At 33.6% G+C, this 21,630-nt stretch overlaps 2 protein-coding genes across 2 annotated transcripts; one reads left to right on the forward strand and one right to left on the reverse strand.

Moving 5' to 3' along the window:
- The first annotated feature begins 12,453 nt into the window (after positions 1-12,453).
- Positions 12,454-12,922, forward strand: LOC110101374 (putative calcium-binding protein CML19). The gene has a single exon (XM_020829245.2). The coding sequence runs from the start codon at positions 12,491-12,493 to the stop codon at positions 12,920-12,922; it is 432 nt and encodes a 143-aa protein (XP_020684904.1). The 5' UTR covers positions 12,454-12,490.
- Positions 12,923-15,916: 2,994 nt separating this feature from the next.
- LOC110101386 (putative calcium-binding protein CML23) lies at positions 15,917-16,348 on the reverse strand. Its single transcript, XM_020829260.2, has one exon. It carries the CDS (start codon positions 16,346-16,348, stop codon positions 15,917-15,919), a length of 432 nt encoding a protein of 143 aa, XP_020684919.1.
- Positions 16,349-21,630: the final 5,282 nt, after the last annotated feature.

Here is a 21,630-nt window from a genome sequence, read left to right on the forward strand (position 1 = left end):
TTTTATCTTTGATCCAAATCAACCTCAAACCTATCCCCAAAGGTTAGAAGTTATCTAAGAGGGTGCTCCCAAGCATTTGTGGAATTTCTTGCATTTTTAAATTTTTTTAATTAATTATTATAATTAATTAAATATTTTATTTAGAAATTAAATTAGAGTGAAATTAGGGGTTATCTAATAGGGCTTTTATTTTTCATTAATTAAGGGTCTAATTAGGATCAATTAGAGAAATTGTGTCAATTTTGAGGGTTTTAAATGGTTTTTAACTAATTAATTAGTTTCTAGGCTAAATCTAGAGTGGGATTTTGGGATTCCTAGTTGGTGGATCAGATGGGCCTCAAATCTAGTGAATTTTGGACCCTGAGATCACCTGATCTTAAATCTAATCTCCATAAATTTGGGCTCAAATGGACCTATCTAAGGTGGCTAACAAATCCACCCAAGGTAACCACTAGGTCACCTTAGAAAATTCCTAAGTCACTTTCCTAGGCCTGGATTAGGGTGCAATTAGTGGCTCTACACTCCTTATGCTAAGCTCAATCAACACTCAAACCCTAAGTCTCATTAGATAGATCATAGAAGAAATTTGAAATCAAAGGTTAAACCATAACCTTTGATCCCAAATTGACTAAATTAAGCCCTTAAATATCTCAAATAGTGGAGAAGATATTTGGACATGTCAGAGACATGCCAAAATTCTCTCTCCCAAAGTCCCAAGCCATGATGGCATATATTTTGACAATAAATGCTAAAATATAATAAATGTTATTACAAGAATTGAGGTAAACACATGTGAATTATGGCTTGGAACTATGGGGCTTTTGAATATCTCCCTGAGATCTTTCTAATGAGTATAATAACACCTAAACCAGTCAAGTGGATTCAGAGATATGAATTTTTGAAATTCCCTATGATTTTTGGAGCCTAGATCACCAATTTGGTTTAGGTTGACCCAGATATGTATGGTTTGGGTTAATTTGAGTTGAACCTAGGTCAGGACAGGGGTTGGTATTAGGGTGGAAGGTGCATTGGGTCAAGGGGCACCCAATGCAAGGGTTAATTAGATCCAATGGTGTCTGAGTTGAGAAAAGGCTCTGGTCAAGATGGTTTTGACCATTTTGGGCTAGCCTAGAGGTTGACCCAAGTAAACCCAAGGGCTGGGCTGACTAGGGTTGGTGCTTTTGTCCTAGGGCTATCCAATGGAAGTGTGATTGGGTTAGGTGGGGCTTAGGTTGGGAAATGGCTCAACCCATAGTGGTTTTGGCCACTTTGGGTTAGCCTAATTCCTAACCCATGTTGACCCCAGGGTTGGGTCAATTAGCGAATATGTATTGGGTCAAGGGGAACCAAATTCTACCATTGGTTTGATCTAATTGGGCTAAATTTGGAAATTAGCTCAAGGGGAACCCCTCTTTGGGCACTTGGGTCAAGCCAAATGGCTAACCCAAGTGAGCCCAGCTTGGGTCTTCAAGAGGGGTCTCTTGAGGACCCAATCGGTAACCCCATGGGTATTAATGGGTTTGGAGACATCTTGGTCAAAGGTTTTTAATGGGTTAAAGTGTATGGAAGGTTTGGTCAAACTTGGTTGAGTTTGTCAAACATGTTAACCTAGGCTCAAGGGCTAGATCCATTGAATTCAAGTGGGCCATATTATGAGACCTCGTTCCCTTACTGTTCCTCTCTGATATATATATATATATATATGTGTGTGTGTGTGTGTGTGTGTGTGTGTGTGTGTGTGTGTGTGTGTGTGTGTGTGTGTGTGTGTGTGTGTGTGTGTGTGTGTGTGTGTGTGTGTGTGTGTGTGTGTGTGTGTGTGTGTGTGTGTGTGTGTGTGTGTGTGTGTGTGTGTGTGTGTGTGTGTGTGTGTGTGTGTGTGTGTGTGTGTGTGTGTGTGTGTGTGTGTATGTTGATATTTTGATTGATAGATTTTACTTTCACTGATATTTGTATTGATAAAAGAAATTAGTTAGATCTAGTTATTGTTTATTAAAAAATAAGAGAATAATTCTTTTGAACTTAGATTATGGGAAATCACATGTATACTAATCAATCTAACTAGCTCAACTCAAAGTTGGCTCCAAAAGAATGTCCATTCAAAATCATATTTCATGTGACTAGTTAATGTGATGTGGTCATTCTAAATCCTTAGGAAGTGAATATAACATCTCTTAATAGCTTAAACCACTTTATTCTCTCAATGTTCTAGAGAATCATCCTAAGGGTTAGTCAGTTCACACCTTTAAAATTAGATGTTTTTTTAATTCCGACCAATTGAAAGGAGTCATATTAGGACTGAATCCATTTCTCTTCTAATGAATCATTATATAATCATGCTAGATAGGGAATCATGTTTATTTAATAAACAAAATGATATATTGTGTTCCTGCTAGCTTGTTTTCCCCATTTAACACCACTCTTGAAGACCCTATATATGATGGTAATGTGACCATAAATTTAATCATTCATAACCAATTATTTTTGATACACATGCACTCACACATACACACATGACTATGAAGACATTAACCCACTTATTAAGGGAAGTGAGGAACACAGAGGCGACCCTTATAGAACTTTGAACTCACTCAAATAGTGAGTTAAATAGTTACCAAAATCAAAACTAAATAATGCCATTTATCTATAAAATGATTAGCATATTTTACACCAGATAATTATACATACATTAGTTTTATTTCATAAATGTGACTTTTGCTGACCATATATTAGTGTAATAATGGTCATCATATACTAGGCTTGCACCTATATGACTTTGATTATATAAACAAAATTCATTCTAATTAGGCCCTTTAATAAGCCAACAAGGCATCAAGTGTATTGATATTGGCTTTACTACCCTTCTCAATCATTTTTTTATGTCACCCCATCATTTACTATCCCACCTCCTTCCAAGGTACTTAAATGTAAGATCCATTAATTTCATCCATAATGCTAATAGGGATAATATTCAAACCTCCTTATGCCTATTGATGTAGAGTTAATTCAAATTATATTAGTGTTGATTGCTAGTTTGAATGATATGATGCTTCTCTTAAATTGAGACACATTTTGATTGCTTCCTACAACTAGTGCAGGAGAACCAAATCAATTCTAGAATGAAGGTTCCTTTAGCTCACTATGCAAACAACTTTTTCTTTCTTAAAGCCATGATATTATCAATCATGCATCATGATTGGATAGGGGATGCAAACGAGACGAGTCGAGCTCGAGTCAGGGGGTATTTGAGTCGAGCTCAACTATCAAACATCGAGCTCAAGCTCGAGTTGAGCTCAAAATTGAGCTCGAGGTTGACTCGTTCCACCATAAATGAGTTCGAGCTGATCGTCGAGCCTCCAGCGCGGTCGGGTTCACCGGTGCACTTAAAATATGTATGGTAGGAAGAGAGAGAGAGAGAGGAAGAAATTTATTCTCTTTCTTCAAAAAATTTGATTCACTGTATTTTACATCTGCAGTAGGAGGAAGAGAGAGTGTGTGTGTAGATTTTTGAGTTTGCCATTTATTACTCTGTTGCTGTCTGAGAAGAGAGAGAGAGAGAGAGAGAGAGAGAACAATCTTTTAGGTTTGACATTATTACTCTGTTGCTATCAGAGAAAAGAGAGAGAGAGAGAGAGAGAGAGAGAGAGAGAGAGAGAGAGAGAGAGAGAGAGAGGCATGTGATTGACATTTGAGCCATAATCAGGCGGGAGTTTAAAATACCAAGCAGTAATTTAAAATACAAATATGAAATTTTTATTAATTTTTTAAAAATATTTAAATTTAATGATTTCGCACTGGCTCACAAACTCACTAGTCGAGCCTTATCAAGCTCAAACTCGAGCTCGTTTAACAAACAAGCTCGACTCGTGGCTCCATAAGCTCGGATCACAAGCTCGTTAACGAGTTGAGCTTAAGCCGGCTCGGCTCACTTACACTCTAACATTGGATGGCCCCATTTATTTCATTCTAACCATCATATCATAAACCATTATTGTGTAAGAAGACTGCCTTACCTACCTAATAACTAGGGTCATCTACTTCCAAAATGTCGAATTGCCAATCTAACATAGAAGTTACGAGACTAAATAAACACAAAAATTTGAGCGTAGATGATTTTAAGGGGCTTCACTCTCCATTAATACAAGCTAGGCAAATTAATTCTTCATCTAATTCTCTTATTATTGATCATCCTTTATTAATTTAATATGATTCCATCTCAGTATCATGTGGATTTATAACTGATAAAATTGAAGCATTATGAAAAAATAAAGATATATTTCCTTCACCTCTCTAAGGGAATACTACATCCATGATGTTATCATTTAATATAATGATGGGCAGGGAAAATTAAATTTAGGCAACATCATCACTCCAATCATCTCTACTTATCGAGTTCAAAATGAGGGGGAAATGTAATACCCTTTATTTTTAGCAGCCTGTTAGGAATGTATAAATGCTAGATCAATTAACTTAACTAGCTAGCACAAGTTGGGGTCAACTTTGAATGGATAGATGAATATTATGATTTTCATGATAATATAAGGTGATGTGGTCATTCTAAATCCTTGGGAGAGTCCAACTCATTTTCCCATATGACCACTCAAGAAAGTTCATATCAAATGTAATAACTTTATTAAATAGATTGAACCACTTTCTAATATCAGTTAATTAAAGACTCGTCATAAGGGAATGAGTGATTCACCCATTGAAGCTGGATGATGTTTTTCTTATTTCAATCAATCGAGAGGAAACATGTCAAGCTAAGAAGCCCCTCCCTTCCCCCTTCTTCAATTATCACACTAGATGATTAGACTAGATGGAGAATGGCATGTCCACTAGGCATGTAAACTCATCAGATCCTCCATTGCATTATCAGCCATGACAGTTCATAATTTCCTCTTCTTTTGTCACATGGATTGTTTTATCTTGAGTGACTAGTACTGTCACTATGATAGATTCCATGAAACACCTAACTATCAGTGCACTGTTCGACCTATTTTAACTCAATTAGATTCAAGGTAATACAATAAATTATTGCATTTAAATATTTCTAAGTGGAAATGATAGTTATGCATGTAAAGGTCTATATGTATTCTAAAATGGGTCTTGGGGGTCTATTTTAATGTTCTTAAAATCTAAATTTTCCCTCGGGGCGTCACAGTGCCAGGGTAGGAGGCCCTACGATGCTAAGCTCTCTTGAATTTGGCAAATTAATTTAACGTGGTGTCGTTGTGGGTGGCATTACAGCACAATGGGCTCCTTGAGGGAGCACTATGGTGCGAGCAATTGTACACCATGATGCTCAATCAAAATTTTTATATTAAAAATATCATTTTTCATAATTTCATTCACTCCCAGCTAATTAAGGAAGTAGGCTAGAGAGAGATAGAGAGAGAATCCATTTTGATCATTTTGGGTCATTTTCTATTATCAAACCAATATGCAAATTTTCTAATTCGTGTTAGGATGCATTTTGCATATCTCAAATTTTAAAAATATAAAATCCTTTGAACTTTATTCTGATGGGAGGTATACAGGGCAAAGTGAAACTTGTTATTTTATGCTCTGATATATGAAGTGCTTGTTTATTTATTTATTTTTATATTTTTTATTTATATTTCTTATAATTATAAGCACTATTATGATCAGTACAATGATTATTATGAATTGCTCTTAAATTCAGTTAAATGTATAATAAATGATTTATTTAAAAATTTATATTTGTAGCTGGGATGTGTTGAGCTGGGTTAGGTCATATTTTATCTGCATTTTATTTTAGGGTCTAAAAATTGGAAAGAGCCAGTTGAGTATCTAAGTCAAGATATGTTCTATTTGTGTCTTATAGGCGTTTCTCTTTTTAATTTTTTTGTTTAGTCATAGCTAGTTACTTAAATTGCTCTATTTTGTAATTTGATCTTTATCCATATACTATAGTATAAATACTATATATACATTTTTGAAGAAAAAAATAAATAAATTTGTGGATGAATTAATTTCTATATATAGAAATTATTAACATTTCTATGGTTTATTGTTTATTTTAATTGGGCCCATTATTTGTTTTAAGTTCAATTTGAAGAAGATGAAAATATCTAAAATGTTTTTCAAAACCTGCAATCTTAGATTTGGCATGTTGCAAGCTAACATGATATGAGTTATTCTATTTGTGGTCCTTATTAGGTTTGGTTATGATAATCCCTTTTGGTATTACAACATGCAATGACTTTTGAAAAAATGATCATAAAATAGAGCTATGAAAATTGATGTGTAAGTCGAGTGATGTAGTTTTGGGTATGTCTGGGCATTTATTTCTGCTTAATTTTATGTACATATATGTTTCTCCATATGTTCTGTGTGGTTATAAATCTGTAAGACACATATATGATAGATGCGCAAAGTGTCAATCATACAGCTAGCACCCATATATAGTACTTCTCCTACATTCAATTTTGATATTATTTCCAAGCTATCTAGTTTGATAGTTCAGCTGATGGGTGACGAATAGAGCAAGATTCTTTCAGTTAGATCTGATAATATTGACATCACTACAGGAAAATCACTGATTTTAGGCGGAATTTTCCGGCGGCTTTCCAACGCTTTTCCGGCAGTTTTTTCCCACGAAATTTTCCGGCGGGTTTTTCACTTTTCCGGCGGTTTTAAAAATTTAATGAAAATGAATAAAATTTTTACTATTTAAATGATTGAACAAAAAATTATTAAAACTTATATTAACTATTTAATTAATTTTCATTTTAAAATTAATTAGTTAGTTAATTTTTATTTTATATTAAATATTATTTTTTATTTTTAAATTAAATAGTTTCATTTTTTAAAATAATTAAAAAACTAATTGATTTTCAGTAAGAATATACTTTAAATAAAAAATATTGACAAAAAAAAAAGTATTTGCATAATCGGCATTTCGGTCGGTTACTTGAAATTCTACACGAAGGACCGCGGTTCGAATCTCACAACCGACGCGGGAGCGGGAGTGGCAGGGCGGCGCCGGCATCGCGGGAGCGGGAGCGCGGGGATGTTAGCATGGCACTGGTTGCGCAGGAGGTGGAGTGGCAGGGCAACGCGGGAGTGGGGTGGCGTTAGGATTTTTTTTTTAATTTGACCGACGGTTTAAGCCCGCCGGCAAGCCGCCAGAATAATTTGCCGTAGGAAAAATTTGCCAGAATTTATTTTCCATATCGGTTTTTACCAGCGAAATTTTAACCGCTGGAAAACCGCCGCTAAATTACAAAACTGCCGAAAAATGCTCAATTTTCGCCGAAAAATATCGCCGAAAATGGGTGATTTTCCTGTAGTGCATCATGCACTTATAGAAGTTTCTAAGGTTAAAATCTTCTAGATTATAGGGCATTGTGGAGCTCAGGGCTATATAGGATTGGTTGAGGAGACTAAAAAAGATATTGATGGTATGTAGTGTCCTCTTGAGAGGAAGGTATCCCTAGATATTTTTTATTAGATGGAGAGGCTGAGCAATGGTGGCTAGGCTAGTAAAAGAAGAAGTTTTAGTGGAGCTGAATGACACACTTCAGGATCTATATTGAAAGAATTACAATTGTCCTTCATTTTAACCATTTAACTAGAGCTTACTAATAAATAACGGAAAAAATATGATAACAATTTTATCTTACGTGGAGCCTCATATCATAGGATTTTTATTGTTTCCTAAAAATATTTAAAACAACATAATGAGCACATAACCCAAAAAGTAACTAAAATCTTACAACTAAAACTAATATAAGATAAATAGAATAATATCTTATAAATCATATAAAAAAAATATATGCATTAATGTCTATACTGATTATCTATATCAATTTATCCTTCTATAGTTCAATGTATCTTAAGAGTATCTTGCTTCTACACTTATGTCTCTCAATCAATTATCCCTTACAACAACAAATTAATATACTACTTATAACTCTCATTGAATCATGTTAATCATTCATCCTAACTCCTTATTCCTCCAAATCAGTCTTCCATGTGCTTTTTGTAACTCTCAATCAATGAATCATGTGGATCAGTAGGATATCAAATAAAGTTATTATATCATGTATCTAATATCATTCAATACTTTATTTAAAATATAATAAAATCATATCAAATTATTTAGAATGATCAAATCTAGAATATATCCAAACATGCATGGTTAAGCTTACGGAATCAGGAGATTATGCATTTTTGGCAAATTTAGGAGAGATAAATTTTGTAGAAACTAAAATCATTAAAAATAAAAGTAAGAGATTAGTCACTTACAATGAATATAATAAAATTTGTAATATAAATGACTAATAAATATGATATGAAGATCATGGTCTCTCCTCTCTCTTCTTCTCCTCTTTAATTTCTTCCTAGCCAAGAAACAAGTAATTAAGTGAGGGAGTTGATGGATATATATATATATATATATATATATATATATATCATGGCAATGCATACTAGATCAGTGCCAAAGCGCTCTATTTCAGAATTTTCATGTTTTTCAAATAAATTTATTTCACATTTTTTAGTTATTACACTAAACTCCCTAATTAGTTAGGAGGAGTTTACTAATGTATTTCAATCCTAGTTTATGATGCTTTATGCATGCTAATAGATATAGAAGGCATTTTAAAGACATTTCAAGGGGAGCATGATTATTATGCAATATGAGGCCTAGTTATCTAATTATCTAGGTATGATACTCAGCTGGTTAGCAGTCCCAAGAAGAAGTGCTACAAGTTTCTAAGAGGGCTTCAAGACACTTTGAGGAAACCACTAGTCCTACTTTATATTTCTAATTTCAATGAGCTTATAAAGAGAGCATGTTTGATAGAGAATGATCTAATATCTATTTAACTATAGTAGACTGCTAATAGGAAGTGGTTTGGTTGTGATACTTCTAGTAGTAGCTTCTCTAGGAAGAAGAGTAGGTTTGGACTCCCCAAGTTTAGAAGGGGTGGATAGTCTATATCTTTGACAATCTAGTAGTAACAGTGTGCTTCTATAAGTGGGGCACATGTGTATTATAGTTATGGTAGGCCACACTTTTGTCACTCATAAAGGATGATCAAATAATTTATTCAAGGTGTTTAGACTGGACATAAGGTAGCATAATGTTCATAGATAGGACAAGACTGACATTTTGAGCCTAGATATGATAGTTATATCAAACCAGTAAGGAGATCAAGGACCATTTCACTTGGTATGTTTGTTAAAGAATCATCTAGTAGATGTAATGGTTCTAGCTCTATAGCACACTTTATATCATGGAGTATCATAACTCGACTTGATAAGACCCGATATCACACAGGTCATTCCATATCCGATTGTTATAAGATTGACCCTAATTAAATCTAATAGGAGAACCACTAAAATAAATCTTCCAAAGTATACTTTAGATATATCCAATATTGAATGCAATATAAAACAAAAGACTACTAAATCTTTAAAATAATTTTCTTTTTATCATACAAAAACATATTCAATCTGAAGTATCTACAATAGTTCTTGGTAATAATAAAAATTAATAAAATAAAAGTCAAGCCTATAAAAATTAACAAACAAAAAGGGCATACAAATATCACAGATTATGACCTACTATTCAAACTACTCAGCTCACTCATTATTATTCCTCAACCTACACAACAAAATTCCACTTTGGTTGCCCATTGGCACAGTAATAACAGAATCCCACCTCGATCGCCGATGTTGCTGGTATAATAGAATCTCACATTGGTTGCCCACTGGCCTAGTCATAACATCACATAATATCACATCTTTGCTCATTTCTTTCACCATTATACATATTTTTTGATATATTTTATTAATTAAAGTGTAATTAAACTAAATTAAAAAATTACTAAAATGTCTTAACAGTAGATAGAAATATTACTAAGCAAAAATACATAATTTTCAAACATAACTAAATTATTGTAGATTGTGCATAACATTATTATAAGACTTTAATCGTGCATTGAAATGGATGGAATAATGTTATAATCATTCTAGAAAGTTCTTCCAGACACTTAGGATTCATTCTAGAATACATACATTCATTTTCATACATAAAATCACTCTCAAAGACATTCAAACAACTAGTCTGAACTGAACTCTGATCATGGAGGTCTCACAACTCTCCTCTCCTTAGAAAAAATATTATTCTTAACATTTTAAAATAAAAATATGTTAGAATAAACCTAGGTATAATTGTCTCATCTCAAATTATTTCTCCCAAGTAGCTTGTTCTTCCTCTGTATCTTGACCATCATAATAGGTTTGCTCTTAAAACTTCCTTACATCATGTGCTAGAATCCTATTTCGCTCTTCCCTATAATATAGACTCGGATGAATCTCAACATCATTATTAGATAATCTTCTGTTAGAATCAAATACCCACTGCCTCAAGGAAAATACATAAAATGTACTGTGTACAGCTAACATATGATTAGGAAATAATAACCTATAAGTATAACTATAAATTTGCTCGATCACATCAAAAGGCCCAATATACCTTAGACTTAGATTGCTAATTCTCCCAAAAATTTTGACACCTTTCATAGGGCTGATTTTGATATACAAAATCGCCAACCAAGCTAAAATTTCACCAGCATATATTTTTTATCATAATACTTTTTATGTTTATCTTATGCAGATATCAACCTTTCTCTAATTAGACTAATGTTCGTTGTAGTGTCATCCACAACTTATCACATGTATATCCCTTACTTCTATCAAAGTTAAATGGGTTTTAATTTGCACTTCCTAGTATACACGGCTTCATAAGGAGTCATGCCTATGTTGGATTGATGATTGTTCTTATACACAAATTCCATAAACAAAATATGATCCTTCCAACTACCACCAAAATCAAGAATATAGAGTCTTAAAAGATCCTCTAATACCTGATAGTCCTTTCAGACTATCCGTTTGTATACGAATGAAAAGTTATACTGAAGTTCGATTTCATACCAAGTTTTTATTGAATACCTCTCCACAACCTGAAAATGAACTATGCATCATGATTGGATACAACAACAAATAAGAGTCTTGTAACTGATTACGTGAAATTAATGTCTTCAAATCTTAATTTAATGCAAATACCACAACAACTAACTCGAGATTATGTGTTGGGTAGTTCACCTCATATGATTTCTACTGCTGAGATACATAAGTAATAACTTTACCATGCTGCATCGGCATGCACAAGGGCGGAATCACCTAGTGGTCAGGGGGGAAATTGCCCCCCTAAAAAAAATAATTATATGATTTTTTTAGGTAATTTATCCACCTTCATTCATTTTTTAGTCTTTATTATAATGGTTTTTAGGCAACCGATCATTTAGTAGCTTAAAACTCTTCTCATATTCCATAGTCCATAAAAAAATAAATAGCATAACTATAATAAAATAAACATAATTCAAATTAGATTATCCGAAATTTTAATTTTGATTTTGGCTATTTATTTGTTATTTAATTTTTCATAAATTAAAATATGATAATATTATGTATTATATATAATGATATATGTATTTATTTGTATTTATAAGTGTTATAAGATTACATGCTTTATATTTTAATGGATAAAAATATAAAGTTTTTTTCTTAAAAATTGATAAAAATAGATTAAATAACTTTTTAATGGACATAGAATATTTGGTTTCTTAAGAAACCGGTACAAGAAAATCTGGTTTCTTACGAACCGTAATTTAATTGATGTTCCGCTTTCTTCTCCAATCTGAAAATAACATAAAAAATAAAATTAAACCGTGATAATATATAGAAAATGGAGAATTTCCATATTTGCTCATTTTTAAATTTTTTCGTAAACATGTTCCTTAAGCTAATTTAGGTTTAAAGCATGCCTTTTTTTTAATAAATTAGCCTTTATTTTTAAAATTAATCATATAAGCGGTTGATAATAATATTATTTTATTTTTTGAACTTTTTTCTAAAGCTAAATAATATATAAAAAACAGCACCAAATATGACCTTAATTACGCGATTTAGATGAAATAAAATAAATATAATGGACATAAAAAAACTTTCTGTGTACGCCACAGAAAAGATATATTATTTCTATACGGTCGGCCTCTAATTCTGAGAAGCTGCAGCCGCCGAATAAAGCTTCACTTCTCGTAGAAGTATCTGTGAACAAAAATTCAAAGCACTCGTAAAAATAATTCGAGTTTGTTCCAAGTTGTGCTTCCTTGACCGGAGAGTTCCACGCATGAATTGACGTGATAAGCATCCGAACCTTCACGGCCAGCTTTCCCAAAATACACAGAAGATATCCGGATGCTTCCTTCGTTAATCACGCATGTAACACTGCCATGATCTGAATCTCCTTCAGAAATACACAGCTCAACCACCCTCTTCAACACGCTCTTCATACCAAATTAACCCTATATATATATATATATGTATCATTACTTACATTGTAAGCCAGCCAAAGCTAGCTCTTCTGGTTTCATAACTAAACATAAAAGACTAGAAGAAAATGAGAAATAATGTCGTTGGAGAATACGAAGAGGTGTTCCGAAGCTTTGATGAAGACAGCGACGGGAAGATATCACCGGCAGAGTTGCGTTCCTGCATGAGGATAATAGGCGATGAGATGGCTTTGGAGGAAGCTGAAGCTTTGGTTAAGTCTTTGGATTCGGACGGTGATGGGCTGCTGGAAATGGAGGAGTTCTTCAAGTTGGTTGAAGTTGAAGGAGGCGAGGAAGAGGAGAAGGAGCTGAGGGAGGCCTTTGCGATGTATGAGATGGACGGGGAAGGATGCATCACTCCTAAGAGTCTGAAGCGAATGCTGAGCAGGCTGGGCGCGTCAAGAGATCTATACACTTGTGAGTTTATGATTCAGAGGTTCGACATTAATGGTGATGGGGTGCTTTGTTTCGAAGAGTTCAAGACCATGATGGCGATTTGAAGATTCCAACTTAAAATTAATTTTTTTTTTATTGTATGATTATGCGTTTACATGGTGATGTATGTGTACTTCAAAGTCATATGAAATTAAATCTATTTATTAGCTCTTTCATTAGATGGACAGAGATGACTCTTGCCATTGCGATTAATATCTGATAAAAATAGTTCATGTAGAACGTTAAAATAAGGAAAGGAAATTGGAATCCATGATATGAAAAGATTAAATGAGTAAATATTGGAGAGAAAAGATCAAAGTTATAGGATAAGTTATAATAGAAATACATTTTCATCTTCTAATTCTTGTATATTTTAATTTTTTCATCATAGCTCAAATTATATTAAAATATTCTGAAACAATTTTTTGTCATTTACTTAGTATTGGATACCACTACAACTTCTGTGGCTCATTTTTGGGATGCTCTAGATAGGAGATGTTGGAACTATATAACAACGTTTGTTGTAAAGCTATGAGGCAAGGTGGAAGGTGAGAAACCTGTGTGGATGGAATTTTCTCAGAAACTATTAGGTGCTTCGCAATTTGTCATGTTGCCATAGACTCCAATGCTATAAATATTGTATATATCAGAGAAGATTGTTAAGCAATTGATTTGATATTCTAATAATAAAACTTTCAAGTGAGTGCTAAAACATTCATCTAATGGAGAAGCTTTAAAACATTTTTGACCGTACATATTCAGATGATGGTGGTGGGATCGAGGGACCATAGTTGTTGGGCGACTGTGGTCATAGGGACCGTATTTGGCAAGTGAAGATGGTCGGATGAAGGAACGGTGATGGGTGATTAACAAATTAGGTATGACGGCTATGGTCAGCCATAGGTCCATATTTGACAATCTAGTGATGAGGGTTCATCAATGGTGGCACCGGGCCAGGTGGAACTCTGGGATGCTTCAAACCTTTTAGCCACTTTTATCTCTAGACCAAAGTTGAAGCCTCCTTGAGTCTTAGCCCCGAAAGGTTCAAGCCTCTCATTTTTAAGGAAGGGATATATAGTTATAGATTTTGAGAGTGACATGTCCTATAAATATGTAGAATATCTGAGAAAAATTCAGAGTATTCCATGGACGCCCCATACGGTTCCCTGAATCATGGAGCATTTGTCAAGCATTTAAGTACCTTAATGATATTATGAATTAAGCGAACTTGGGCTTGTTGGATTTATCTTGTCGAGCCGCTCGATACGATTTTAATCATGTGATCATATGTAAAGATCATTTGGTTATCCAATTTATGCTTTAAATCTTCCAAATATGCTTTGACCCCTAGATTTGAACCCATTGGATTTGGATAGAACCAATTTTGGTATCATTAGGTTCGTCTAATTAAGACATTCAATTTGATTATAAGTTTACTGAAATTGAAGTTCGGATGATCCCGAGTTAAATTGTGAAGTTGCCAACCTATATATGCTATGAGATTCATGTCTGATAAAGATGATTTTTGATGACATATTTATTTTTATGATGATGCTTATATTTTAATTTTTTTGTTTGTATTTGATCGTTTAGATTTCTCCTAACTATATAAGATATGAATTTTGTTAATCATGTTAAGTCCAAATTTTATCCAATAAAATCTTCCAACATATAGTTGAATTACCCCCTTTGCATAAAAGTCTTTAACAAAAACAGATTGTGGGCCACTAAATATTTTGGAAACTCTGTAATAATATAAAAATTTTAAAAAGAAAATTTATTGACTTTGTTGAGTCTTATAACATCTTTTGTTAATTTTGAAAGATCTTGTTATATTGTATGAGACCTTATTACAACAATATATATATATATACGCACATAAGAGAAGCTATAAATGAACTGAAGCTGAGTGTTACAAATCCCGCATCTTCACCTAGCTTCACAGCTTTACAGTAAGAAGATTTAATGAACTTTCAAAAATCACAATATTAATTGGTGCAAAAAAATTTAAAAAAAATTTGGGCTCGTTGGATTTGTCTCGTTGAGCCGCTCGATTTGACTATAAGCATGTCACAGTTGAAAACTGTTTGGTAATCCAAATTGTGCTTTGAACCCTTCAACAGTGCTTCAGACCCTTGTTTTGGACCCATTCGGGCTCGGATTGAGTTTAATTTGGTGTCGTTGGGCTCGTCTTATTAAGACATTCAATTTGATTATAAGTTTACTGAAGTTGAAGTTTGGATGAACCTGAGTTAAATTGTGAAGTTGCCCAACCTATATATGCTTTGAGATTCATGTCTGATAAAGACATTTTTTTATGACATATTTATTTTTTATGATGATGCTTATATTTTAATTTTTTTTGTTTGTATTTGATCCTTTGAGATTTCTCCTAACTATATGAGATATGAATTTTGTTAATCATGTGAAGTCCAAATTTTATCCAAGTAAAATCTTCCAACATATAGTTTAATTAACCCCTTTGAATAAAAAATCTTTAACAAATACAGATTGTGGGCCACAAAACATTTTGGAAACTCTATAAAAATATTAAAAAAAAAGAAAATTTATTGACTTTGTTGAGTCTTATAACATCTTTTGTTAATTTTGAAAGATCTTGTTATATTGTATGAGACCTTATTACAAATATATATATATATATATATACACACATAAGAGAAGCTATAAATGAACTGAAGCTGAGTGTTACAAATCCCGCATCTTCACCTAGCTTCACAGCTTTACAGTAAGAAGATTTAATGAACTTTCAAAAATCACAATATTAATTGGTGCAAAAAAATTTTAAAAAAAATTGCATAAGAAGATCGTAATAAAATTTGTAGCAGACTGAAAAAAAATAAAATATATAAATTTAGAAGTTGAAATTTAAAGATGGAAGGCGCTATAATTATTTTTTAAGAAAAAATTGTATTTTTATTCTACTTACATATCTCATAATACTGACTACTGAGCCTTGAAGCACCGGAGCAGTATCAAAAAGACAGAAAAAATAAAATAAAATAATATGCTGATAAATCAATGCGTTTTAGTTGGAATCTTCAAATGGCCATCATGTTCTTGAACTCTTCAAAACAAAGCACCCCGTCGCCATTAATGTCGAACCTCTGAATCATAACCTCACAAGTACTGAGATCTCTTGAAGTGCCCAGCTTGCTCAGCATGCGCTTCAGGCTCTTAGGAGTGATGCATCCTTGGCCATCCATCTCATACATAGCGAAGGCCTCCCTCAGCTCCTTCTCCTCTTCCACACCTCCTTCAAATTCAACCATCCTGAAGAACTCCTCCATTGCCAGCAGCCCGTCACCGTCCGAATCGAAAGACTGAACCAAAGCTTCTGCTTCGTGTAAATCCATCTCATCGCCGATTATTCGCATGCAGGAACGTAACTCTGCCGGTGATAGCTTTCCGTCGCCGTCCTCATCAAAGCTTCGGAACACCTCTACGTATTCTCCAGTAGGATTAATTCTCATTTTCTGCTAGTTTTTGTGTTTGGTTGTGAAACAACTAGAAGAGGTGTTGGGAGGATTCTCTTTAAGGTCCTTCATGGCTTTGGTGTATATATAGATGTGATATAGATTTAGGATTCGAAAGTGTGTTAGGTATGGATGGCGTGTTTGTATTTGCGAAGGAAGGGCAGATGAAATTGTATTTTGGTTGTGATGGACGTTATCTGCATAAAGGAAGCATCCAAATATTTTCCATTAATTTTTTTTCTAGAAAGTTGACCGTTAAGGACTGGGTTTTTACAGATGAATCGTTCATTGACGCTTAGTCAATGGAAGAAAGACTCGGAAGAAATCCAAATTACTCGTTAAATTGGGCTGGATTTCTTATGACAGGTATTTCGAAGCCAATGTGACTGCAAGTTCGCCGAATGAGGGGATCTTATTATAGGATTTTTTTTGGAGACGTCATTTCATTAGTTTCTTTTTGGGGTCGTTTAGTACGATGAAAAGGAAATTCAGGTAGAAATTATTATAATGTAAAATAAAAGTAGTTTTTTTTTATATACTTTTGAGTTATTTAGTTGATTATGCTATTGATACATCATCAAAATTTGTCTTGATCAGGCCTGAATAATGAGACATTTAAATTAAAAAACTTTCAAAACTAAATTTGGGATCATCTGAACTCTATTTATAACAAACTTGTAGTCAAACTAACAGTTTCGATTAGATGAACCCAACAACATCAAAATCAGTCAAATCCGAGCTCAAATAACCCTTTAAAAAAAAATGGCATGAAGAATATATGAACTCTTTAGATCATTAATTGGATGACCAAATAATATCCAAATGTAACATGCTTATAGTCGAATCGAGCGGCTCGACGAGACTAATCTAACGAGCCTAAGATTACTTAATTCCGATATCATTAAAGTACATAAATACTTTACGAGCGCTCCATGGTCGAGGGAATCAATATTGCCTGTCCGATAGAGCACTCTAAATTTGCCTAAGATCTTGTTAGCTTGAATATATGATATACGTATGAATTTATATTTAATTTGCTCAAAACTTATTCAAACAAAACAAATAAAAATTTATTTGAGACCGTTTTATTCTCACTTTTTACAACAATTTTTTAGTATAACTTTTTTTTTTTAATTAGTAAAAAATTAATGATAAATAACTATCCCAAAAGCAAAAGTTTTGCTACGCGTTGACCGACTTTAATCTTAAACTTCCAGGCGTTTTTCAAGGAGTACAGTTGGAAGACTCTAAGCCTGTTTTTGTCTTGATAGTTCACTTATCCTATTTGGCTTAGGCTATTCTAATTTACGCGCTCATGCGAGTAGTCCAGCAGGGCTCCTCCTGCACGCGATCAATAGGATCTGCGGCGTTCTGTGCGCGCATGGAAAGGTGGATTCCAGGAAGGATTTTTGAGTCCGCTGATTTCCCGCGGCGGTGAATCTGTGATTTTGGTTCGGAAGATGCACGCTAGAGATCCGATGATTGGGAAATTTCGAAATTGACCGATAGAGCCGACAATTATAATTAAGGTTTATTTTAAATATAATTGAGATATGATTATGCATTAATTTATCTGTTAAAGTTGAGTTATTAGAAGTATCTAAAGAACCATTCGAGCTATGTGATATGTAATTCTTGATTTAGATAAAATCTATTTGGATAACTTTATTTCCTTCTTTATTTTCAAATTGAAACCATAGCTTAAAAAAAAAAAAAAATTGAAACCATAGCTTCTGTTTTACTATTTTTTATTCTTTTAAAGAAATTTCTGTACTAAAATTTTTTTTCTTACGAATACTTTCAAAAAATGATACTTATTTAAATTATAAAAGCCTGCAATGACCTTTATTCAACAACTTTGTAACTACTTTTATAAAAAGCGACAATCATCTCAAATATATCCTTAGAATTATGAATGCAAGTTGGGTATAAATGAGATTTTTTATTTTCAAAGAAAATCATTTTGTTGTATCATATGATGCTTAATTTTCAAGTATGCTCTAAGTTTTTGATATGAGATTATTAAGATTGAGATCAGATCATTTTTAGAGTTGTTTAGTATATTAGGTTAAGTTAATCAGCTAGGTTAGAAGTTTTTTAAAATTGGAGTCGGGGGAATGTCCTAAATTTAATTCTAGAATCCTTATATTCAAGTGTGCATTGGGATTTGTGCATGTTGAGCCGCTTGTTTATGGCGTATCACATACCAAGCATCACATTTATTTTATTATGAAGCCCTAATCTTGAGGCATCCTTTAGAATTTATTAACTAAAAATTGCTCTATAGGAAAGACGCACTTGGATCAAATTAGTTAAGAACTTAACTCGGATTCAAACATTATTAACTTGATTCAAACTTGGCTCGAGTCAAAATTGAAATTGTTTCGTTCAAGAAAAATTATAATGAGAGAATAAGAATGTCTAAGATTAGTATTGCAAAATGATATGTGCACGCAAATGTAAGGTCACTGGCAAACAACATAATAATTTTTAATTAAAAAGGCCTATAAAAGTAAATGCTTATCATAAAAGTCTATCATTTCCTCTAATTAAAGAAGATGCAATTACAAATTATGAATTAATGACTCGATCTTCTCTGAGTGTTCTGGAAAGGATTGAAGAAGAATTATGTGATGACATACTTCGACTTTGATAAACAACCAACAAAGGAAGATGAAATTAAACATTAATGTTAGTTGGCATTAAGTGATGATAGTTAGGAAAAGATAGTTAGGACTTGATGGGCGAGCGTTATAGTTTAAAATGATTTTGGGCCATAGTAGTTGGATAATAGTAATCGTGCAATGACAACTAGATCAAGACGATAAGAAGATGGTATTAATGCAATGATGGTTGATTGTAGTAATTGTCAATATCCATTAATGAGCAAAGCTTTAAGACTCTTCAGCTCTCATAGATCTCTTCCCTCTTAGGCATCATTCATGTGAAATTGTGTCCTATTTATACTTTTCCAAAATTCTTTAATGCTCCATGGAATGATATGCATTAAATCACTTAATCATATATTATTTCATAGGAATTTATATTAATGCAATCAAAAGTAAATAATCATTAGCTCACTTGATTTTCTTGAATATAAGACTGTAAGATTTGAAAAACATTTATCTCATACATAATACAATAAGTATTGCGTCCTAGAATATATATGGCGGTAGAAAAATATAAAGTTTAATGTCTTAGCTTTGTACGAAGATCCAGCACACATTCAGATAAAAAGAGAGTGTAGTATTTATAAAAGACATCAAGATTTTTACATGGAAAATCCTGAAAAGGAAAAAATCACGAGGCCTGGCCCAGTTTGAATTAATCCACTAGTATTTGCAGTTGATTACGAGTGAGGCCCTTCATTGGAGGGAAGGTCATGGCTTGATGTAACAAATATACATAATATAGAATGCATTACATGATGACAAATGGAAAAATCGATATTGATATGTTCGTTTGGTCGGCATGACCATAATCGGTTGACAACAGAGTTCAAAAAGATTGCATTCGGGTGACATTAGTTGGAACGAATATAGTCGGCATGCGACGAAGTTCGGAAGGACCATTATCTGACAACGAAGGTCGGACGGATCGTAGTTAGCATGTGATAGAGGTCAGAAAGACAATTTTGTGGAGACAAAGATCGAAAGGATCGTATTCAGTCGACAGAGGTTAGAAGGACCGTAATCGGTAGGCGATAAAAGTAAGAAAGATCGTTTTCTGACGATGGAGGTCGAAAAGACCGTAGTTAGTAGGTGATATAGGTCAGAAAGAAAAATTGTCTAGTGAAAGAGATCGGAAGGACTGTATTCAAACAACGGAGGTTGAACGGACTGTAGTCGGCATGCGACAGAGGTCAGAAAGACCGTTGTTTAACAAAAAAGGTTAGAAAGCTTTAGGATTCTTCAACTCTCCAAGATCTCTTCCCTCTTAGGCATAGTTCATGTGAAATGGTGACCTATTTATACTTTTTTGGAGTGACATTTTGATAATTTTAGTCAAAATTCTTTAATGCACCATGGAATGATATTCATTAAGTCACTTAATCATTTATTATTTCATAGGAATTTATATTAATGCAATCAGAAATAAATAATCATTATCTCACAAGATTCTTCTTGAATATAAGCTGTAAGATTTGAAAATCCATTATTCCATACATAATATCTTAAGTGTTGCGTACTAAAATATTCGCGACAATAGAGAAATTTAAACTTTAACGTCTTAACTTTCTACGAAGATCCAACACACATAATCTGATAAAAAGAGATGGTGCAGTATTTATAAAAGACATAAAAAATTTTATGTGGAAAATCCTGAAAAAAGAAAAAAATCATGAGGCCTAGCCCCATTTGAATGAATCTAGTTATTAGTATTTGTCATTGATTACAAGTGAGGCCCTTCATTGGAAGGCAGGTCTTTGCTTGGTGTAACAAATATACATTATATATATAATGCATTAAATGGTGGAAATGGGAAGAATCAATATTTATATGTTCGTTTGGTCAACAAAATCATAGTCGGCTATCAACATAGGTAAAAAAGATGGTATTCGGGTGACAGTGGTCGGAAGGACCGTAGTCGGCGGGTGACGAAGGTCGGACGGACCGTAGTTGTCAGGTGATAGAGGTCAAAAAGATAGTTTTGTGGCGATGGAGATCAGAGGGATCATATTCAGATGATGGAGATCAGAAGGACTGTAGTCGGTGTTGGGGAAGAAGTTCAGTGTTTGTTGGTGGCCAGGAAGAAGTGCGGTGTAAGTTGGTAGCATAGAAGAAGTGCGGCGTTAGTTGACAGTCAGCTGTAAGTTTGACGTCAATCGGCGGCCAGGAGAAAGTCTAGTATCAATCGGTTGCCAAGCAGAAGTCTAGCATCAGTTGGTGGCCAAGTGGAAGTCTGGTAGTGGTCGAGGAAGAGTCTGGTGGCAAGAGGGCTCTCTTCCTTATTTTCCTTCCTTAGGTCCCCTCTCAATGAAGAATGAGAGGTCTATTTATAATTTTTTGAGAGTGACATGACCAGTAGATAAGGAGGAGATTAAGGACAAGCTGGGAGTTGTTTGAATGGATGATCGATGTTGTTCCCTTGATTATGAACCATTTATTGAGAATTTGAATGTTCCAATGATATTAAAATTTGACAATCATGGGCTCGTTTAATCTATCTCGTCTCGATTCGATCATATGCATGTCACGTTTGGAAAATGTTTGGTAATCTAAATTGTGGTTTGAGCCATCTAAATGCACTTTGGGTCTTCGATTAAATTGAATTGAATT

Source organism: Dendrobium catenatum, unplaced genomic scaffold (genome assembly GCF_001605985.2).
Source record: "Dendrobium catenatum unplaced genomic scaffold, ASM160598v2 fragScaff_scaffold_716, whole genome shotgun sequence".
Classification (NCBI taxonomy): Eukaryota; Viridiplantae; Streptophyta; class Magnoliopsida; order Asparagales; family Orchidaceae; genus Dendrobium; species Dendrobium catenatum.